Source organism: Protobothrops mucrosquamatus, unplaced genomic scaffold (assembly GCF_001527695.2).
Source record: "Protobothrops mucrosquamatus isolate PMUCROS unplaced genomic scaffold, P.Mucros_1.0 scaffold_257, whole genome shotgun sequence".
In the NCBI taxonomy this organism is placed as follows: domain Eukaryota; kingdom Metazoa; phylum Chordata; class Lepidosauria; order Squamata; family Viperidae; genus Protobothrops; species Protobothrops mucrosquamatus.
In genome coordinates this window covers 1,567,324-1,575,180 of record NW_015386333.1, presented here as the reverse complement: position 1 = coordinate 1,575,180, position 7,857 = coordinate 1,567,324, and the positions used below count along the sequence as shown (strand labels likewise).

At 40.6% G+C, this 7,857-nt stretch overlaps 1 protein-coding gene across 1 annotated transcript in view; it reads left to right on the top strand.

The window, feature by feature from the left end:
• Positions 1-3,773: 3,773 nt before the first annotated feature.
• Positions 3,774-7,857, top strand: part of FOXI3 (forkhead box I3) — a 7,952-nt gene continuing 3,868 nt past the window's right edge. Inside the window, exon 1 of the mRNA XM_029287226.1 lies at positions 3,774-4,455. Coding sequence (XP_029143059.1) covers positions 3,774-4,455 — 682 coding nt within the window. The remainder of the gene's footprint in view (positions 4,456-7,857) is intronic.

Sequence of the window (7,857 nt, the reverse complement as noted above, 5' to 3'; positions counted from 1 at the left end):
CTGGTTGTAAATCAGTTCTTCCAGTATCATTGCAACTTGTAACTGCTGCTGAATGAATAATTATACATTGACTGTTTGTGTGTGTGTATAACCACACAGAGAGATATAGTGTTCAAACACCCCGCCCCCAAATTAACAAATAATTTGGTTCTAGAATCATTTTAGAAAAGTGGGTGCTGAGTTCACTTCTGGGAAATTCATATGGAGAGCATTTTTAAATATATTATTTGTTTTATCTCATGTTCTCTTTTGAACCACCAATGATATTTTTCATTTGCAGTTGCTTTTCAGTCTTCAGTATTAAAAGAATATTTCCCAACTTTTAGCATTTGAAATATAACTCCTCTGTTCTTCATTAGTCACCAGTGGCTTGTTGGTAACTATGGCCAGATAGGAACATGGTTTCTTGGGAAACCATTGGCAAATATAGAAAGGAGAACCCAGTTGAATCTACTATATCTAATGTCAAGATTGTATATATTTAAAATATTTACCTCATTTGATATCTAATATTAAACTGATATTAATAATACTGAATTAAAATTAAATTACAAATAAAATGAATTGTGCAATTAAAGGTGTTTGTCTAGTCCTTAGTCATTCTTATCAAGAAATGAAGCATAGATATTCCTGTTCTTATCCAATTTTATTACTGCAAATGTTTAGGAATAGGCCATTAGAGATCCATCACCACCATCAATAAATTCAAAGTTGAGCTGATCAGATAGATTTATGGAAGGCAGCGTAAGGCCAAGGTGCAACCTGAAGCTATTATACCCTGAGCAGTTTTGGGTGGCAAGCATGTCATATGTAAACAGACTGGTTTAACACACTATATAATGTCCCCGTTTGCTCTGCAGATGCTCGCGTGCACATACAATACTGATTTCAAATTTTGAAAGGCGCCGCTCATTTCTACTCGGGTCTCATTCTGCCCTTCTTGCAATGCCCGAAAAATACCTCCAGGCGGCTCAGCATGAATGCCGAAACGGGAACCGGCGCGGAACCCGTTTGCCGAAACAGAGCGGCGGAAATGAGCGCGGCCAGGAGCTTTCGGTCCCCGCTTTTGCTCAGCTAGGAAAGGTGCTGCACCAGAGCACCGGGCGGCCTCGGGGCCGAGGCTCGCCGGCGACGTTCTCGGAGGCTGCCGCTGCAGAGAAAGCGGCTCCTTATTTTAGAAGAGCGCTCTAAAACGCCCTTTGTTTACTTCGAATCCACCCGTCCGATCCTTCTCAGGGCAGGTATTTTGTCTATGTGAGAATTAAAAAAATATATATATATATTTACCGACACAAAGGGAAGATCAAAGGAAGATCAAACGAGGATGGTGGCGATTTGGACGTTGTAAAGCTCGTCAATAAAAGCGGCGAGGGAGCGCGACACGTGGGTCCCTCCCGCAGGTGCTCTGTTGATCCCGGCCCGCGTCCGCGCTTTCCTTTCTTCTGCTCGGGAGATGCTCACAATTCCATTTTATCACTTATTCCCGTCTTCAACTGGAAATCAGTCAATTGTTTAAATAGAAATTACTTTTCGTGTAACCATCCATGTTTATACAGTAAAGGGACTTTACAAACCTAGATTGTAGACTTTAAAGTCAGCTGTTCACATGAAGGTCCTTTTACGGAGTAGCAATATGGTATGTTTCCTAATATAGTAATGAAGTATGCATACTCTTCCCTCAAGGTGTGATTGCTCTCTTTTTGGATCTGTAAAGAAATAGCTTTCAGTTCGATATTCGTAAGATTTTCCAGGTGGCTTTGGGGGGAAAAAAGTATTCTGCCAATTTTGCGAGCACACAGAAAAAGAGGGTGGATATGAAAGAAAACCCATTTAACAGTCTAACAATCTAACTTTCCCCCAAAGTGACTGGATCTCCAACGTTCAGGGGAAACAGTGGCAGGGCTAAAATAGCTTTATTCCAAAGACTTTCAAGACTTTTCCATTTTTAACCAGTGTAATGGTATAATTTTTGACTGGGTTGGGTGTTTTATATCTATGCCAAAAATGATAGAAGTAGAAAATTCACTGTAACCATAAAATGTGTTTCCAAATCAATGCATAAGCTGGTCATCATCACTTCTTGCAAATAACTTCCACTACAATTTATTGACAAGTAATGAGGTAAGAAATAATGTCCAGTAGCAATGCTAATTTGTACGGCAAAAGCAACAATATGAGACTGAGATGCTGAAACTAACATATTTATTATACAGTAAACACTTTAACAAAGATTCCAGAATGAACTATGCCCTTAATGGTTCTTAAACATTTAGCAAGTAAGGAACATTAAATTGATTGCTTACATTCTAAATTAATGTAACATAAGTAATTTTGTTTATTGATTCAGCACAATCAAGGTTTTTTTTAAAAAAATCAGCACATCTTTTGACTACAATCAGTCACCTATAGTAACTGAAGATAGGGAGAACCAATTGAATATAGATTCATGTGTGTATCCTAATAATTCATCCAAGAGAATATTTTGATATAAATGTGATATAAAACTATATTTTTGTGCGTTTGGTCCATTATAAGATTCCATTATATTATTTTCTACTTAGTGAAAAGTGGAATATTTTATTACTTTATAAGAAATGTTACTGCAGTCAAAAGAATAGTTTCCTTTTGTATACATTTGTCCAGATATCACCATTATATGTAGTTTATTTCCTATGTTAACGGCAGGACCTTGAAGGAAGTTCATTATTGGAGAGTGAATCCTGGCAATCAAGGGGAACAAATAAGTAGATATGCCAATAATAATGAGAACATAATGATATAACAGAAGCAGTTCTAGTTGTTTTTAAAGAAATTATTTTCAATCACAGCACGAATTTCAAACTTAGAATCCCTCTCAAAAACTTGATTTTGAACTTTCTTAGTTTTTTTTTTAAATAGGAATGCTCTTTTGAAACAAGATGAAGAATAACAGAGGGATGGGGGAAATGAGTTTGTTTTATCTTTTGCCAAAATAATTCTCATTTCATATAATATTCTGAGCCCATTCTTCTAAAACATACACTTTTCAACCACTCCAGCACAAAACTCAGTATATACTTCCTTAAACTATGTTGGCTAAACTGAATGGTTCACCAGTGGCTTTTTCTTCACTCCTTCATTGATTTAATTGAGAGAGACCAGGTTTTTTTTCTCCTAAATAAATAAGCAAGAGTAAATAAAGGGTACTTCCCCCTCTCCTCTTCCAGAAGCATTGCAGTTTATTAGCAGACGTCTAAACTATAGACTGTTGTTTATGGTGCAATCCTGCTGTTTCTTGGAAGTCCTCTTTAACTCAGTCAGACTCATTCTCGATGAAATGCACAGCCTAACATTTCAAAGCTGTCCCTAAGGTGGGATTCTCCCAATCCCCACTTCAGAAAGGAAACCCGCAGAAAGAAAGGGCGGGGTTCTGTCTTGCGTGCGCTTCTTTGGACCACGGTCCCCTCATCTTCCAGGCAATGAGACAAAAAGGAGGGGCGGGGGACGGCGCCTCTGGGGGTGGGGTACTTCGGGTCGGACGTTGCCAAACGTTCCAGCCGACCCCCGATCGGCTAATTCGAAGAGCCACTCCTCTTCCTCCTCCTCCTCCTCCTCCTCCTCCTCCTCCTCGGTTGAGCCAGCCGACTGCCAAGGCAGGGAGGCTGGGCAGTGCTGATCGGCGCAAGAAGAGGGAAGGAGGCGGGAGAGGGGCTCCCCGGGAAAGCAAAATTCTGGGCGGGGATTGGACACCTGAGCGCACCTTTCTAGTCTTCAGATTCCTCGCCAAGTGGGGGATGAGCGCCAGCGATCCTCCGCCACCAGCGCTGTCCGCTCCCCGTTCGTCACCGACGGCTGCCGGTAGCCCTTTAGCTCCGTGGTCTCGCAGCGGCCGCGAGGAGCCTGCCATGGCCATCTACTGTAGCGAAGCCTTTAGCGTCTATCCGCAGACAGCCACCGCCGCTGCGGGCCCCTCGGGGCAGAGGCCTTCCGCTGCGACCTATGCGCTTGGCGACTATGGGGCACCGCCGGGAGCCGCCGGGTACCTGTGGGGAGTGAGTAGCGCTGGGCCCTACGTGCAAAGTACTGGCGGCGGCGGCGGCGGCAGTAGTGGGAGCTCGGGCGCGTCTTTTTTGCCCTACGGCTGCCCTCCCAGGGCCGTCGGGGGGCCACAGATCTTGGCTTCGCCCGGTCCTACATCGGGCTCTGGCTCAACAACCGAGCTGGGCTGGCTTAGCCTGGCTAGCCAAGAGGAACTGTTACGCCTGGTGCGACCGCCGTACTCTTACTCGGCACTCATCGCCATGGCTATCCAGAGCGCTCCGGAGCGCAAACTTACGCTCAGCCACATCTACCAGTATGTGGCCGAGAACTTCCCCTTCTACAAGCGCAGCAAGGCCGGCTGGCAGAACTCCATCCGCCACAATCTCAGCCTGAACGACTGCTTCCGCAAGGTACCGCGGGACGAGGACGATCCCGGTGCGTGTCTCCTCTCTCTTGGGCCGGGGTCGCGTGCGTGCGTGCGTGCAGAGGGCAGCGTAAGGCAGATTCCTGATCCCAGAGGGGATGCGGAATTATTCCGATTTCTTCTTAACGGCCGCGAGGCCGTCTAGATTGATGCTCCGCGCCCAACAGTATCTGAGCTATTGCAGCAGCTTCCAATGCTAGACAGATGAACTTGGATTCAGGTAGCGATAATTAAATATCATTCAAGCTTATCAGCTTCTAGCTCAGGCTACGCTGCTGTTTTTCACCAGCCCAGCCCCCTTAGATCAAGCAATTTAATCTCCCAATTAAGCTAGCTCAGGAACATCAAATCCCTTTTCTTCCGAGGTAATTCTGCTATAAAAATCAACTGAACCCAGTGGGCATCGTTTCTGAATAGATGTGCATAGGACTGAGCTTCTTGGATTTTTAGAACAAGGAGCCAACTTCTCAGATGACCCATTCTTACATTTCTAATTGCCCTAGCATACTTTGTATGGGATTGCCAGATTGCAATATGGTAAGTAAAGCTTCCAATCTGCTGCAGTGATTCAGCATTATTCTGGATTAATTAAAAGCATAGGTGATCAGGATTTGTGTGTGGTATGTATTCAGCATTCTCATTGTACATGCCTTAGAGCTAAGTTCTAATTTACTGAAATAGAGATTACTTCAGTCTTGAAAGGAGACTCTTTTCATTTCAAATGAACTGGTTCTAGATATTTAAAATCACTCTCATTCTTCTGCATGTTACAGAAAAACATGAATTGATTTTCCCATTCATGTACACCTGCATTGGATGTATTTGGAGGAAAGCAATTTTTGCAAAGTAACACTAGATATGTAGACTGAGATATAAGAATGTAGAATCAAATGCAAACTTGAACATTTTCTTTCTAAGTAATGAAATGTCTGCTGTGAACTGTCTTTGCATCTTGATCTCTATGGGAATGTAAGTGGTTACTTGTACTTTTTGCCTGTTTTCATTTTTAAATGTTTAGATTCACAGTGGAAGAAACTGCATATTTAAAAATATAATTGGCACATGGATATGCAGGAATTAATTGTTAATTGGGATTGATAGAAAAACAATCATACCCATGTGTTACCTATACAGTATTACCTATGTCACAAGTTTCTAGGCAAGATTATTGGAATAAAGATTGTGTCCTACATAGTCAACATGCAACATTCATTCTGTGATTATCCTTTTACTATAAAATAAGAAGCTTGCCATTAGATATAAATTGGAAATCTTCTTAACACTCCCAACCATTTGTGTGCAACATAAAAGTGGATTCCTCCCCTAGGTTTTTCCATTGATGTCTCCTAAAAAAAATCCCACAGATCGTCCTGAAAGTGCTTTTCCAAAAGACAACTGGCTTTTTCTTTGAAAACATTTTGCTTCTTATTCAAGAAGCCTCTTCAGTTCCGGTACTTTTAAAAGTTGCTATTCAGTTTCCCTTCACTGAGGCTGCATCCACAGAAGATGAGTCACAAAGAGCCACTTGGTTCTCACAGCTATCTTATGTTGTATAGGCACTCTCTTATTGCATTTCCTCCACCCAAGGCTTCTACACACAAACTTGTTGCTTCTAAATTACTGGTGAGAATCAATTTGGGCCAAATTAGATATGACAGTATTCTTGCATTTAGATGGTAGTTTGTAGAGTCAATTACAATGGAGAATAGGGAGAAGATTTTGATCATTTGCTCTTGTCCACATATACCACTATTGTTATTTACAAAAGATGCTTATGCAATTGCTGTGTGGATTAATACTGCCACACCTTATTTAGCCCCGAATCCTTGGATTTTTCTAAGGATCTTCTGAAGCTTATTGGAGCTTCTTCAGAAATTCAGCAGTGGTATGCAAGTTTCTTTGAAAGATGTTGCTTTCCATGACTAATATTCTCTTATGATATATGTCTGGAAAGAGCTATGTGTGTATATGCAAAGAAGTAAGTGTGTGTGTTTGTGTGTGTGTGTCTCTGCAAATTTCTCTGCATCTTTCTTTCAAAGAAACTTGCATACCACTGCTGAATTTAATTAATCTAGTGCTATTGACAAAGTAAGAAGAATCAAAATGCCTATAAAGCGAGGACATATATACCTATTAAACTTTTAAGAAGCTGTAATGTTTGGAGACTGTGCTGAAAGATGTGGCTCTGGCAGATTCTGCTGGGAACTGATCTGGTTGAAGAATGGAAAGGAAAATTTATGGACTTCTGGCTAAATGTCCTACATAAAATTAATTTGAAAACTAATCCCATTATTTTGCTTGAAATTTCATTTCCAGACATATGTTCACATATGTCTGGAGTAAAACTGAAAGCATTTTTCAGAAATTGTTAGATCATTAAAGTTCTCGTATCCCATTTGGTAAAGGCATATAAAATAGAGGCAGCACAGATTGATAGAACTCAAGAGTATTTGAAGTGCATATGCCCATTTCGATGGGAAAACGTTCATGCTATATACCACACCAAAATTCAGCCTCTGCATTCTGTAGCTCATGAGAATTCAGGGACCCACAGACAGTTTCTGTTCCATCCGTAGGTAATATCTCCAAAACCTAAGACTTGAAGCCCAATTCTAATATTGTCTTCTATGATTTTTTTAAAAAAAGGGTTTTCCCTGTTTCTGAAACAAAGCATGTGTTTGTTAGAACTCATTCAGATAGCTTAATAAGCATTATACATGGAAATATTATACAGAGAAATTCTATAACCCATATTTTCTGGAGTGTGTGTGTGAATGAGGCAATTTTGTGGGAAAATAGACTTATTAAGTGTCTTGCATTTCCAGAAGACTGCAGTAATTGCTAAAATATTACATTTAGTTTTGAAAAACAAAGCATATTTACCATATGCTTCTTGAGGGATAAAGTATGTTGAAAGATATTTCTCTCTCTAAGTAGCAGATGCTTTGAAATTTATTAATGGATTTAGTTTCCAGCCACAAAGTGGACCTTTTGATTAGGTAGTGATTGGAAAGAGAAGTTGGAAACAAAGGAGAATTTGCTAATTCCACAGCATTATGTTGAATTATGGGGAGATTTGAGTTGTTCAGTTGTTCAGTAAATACTGAATTTACCATTGGGGGTTATTTTAAAAATTAAGGCAGATGACTTGTTTTACCTCTACATATCTTGCCCCCAGCTCCATCTAGTACATAGATGTTTAGGATTGTTGTCTATTGTAAGTGATATGACTTCTTCTTCTTCTTCTTCTTCTTCTTCTTCTTCTTCTTCTTCTTCTTCTTCTTCTTCTTCTTCTTCTTCTTCTTCTTCTTCTTCTTCTTCTTCTTCTTCTTCTTCTTCTTCTTCTTCTTCTTCTTCTTCTTCTTCTTCTTCTTCTTCTTCTTCTTCTTCTTCTTCTTCTTCTTCTTCTTCTT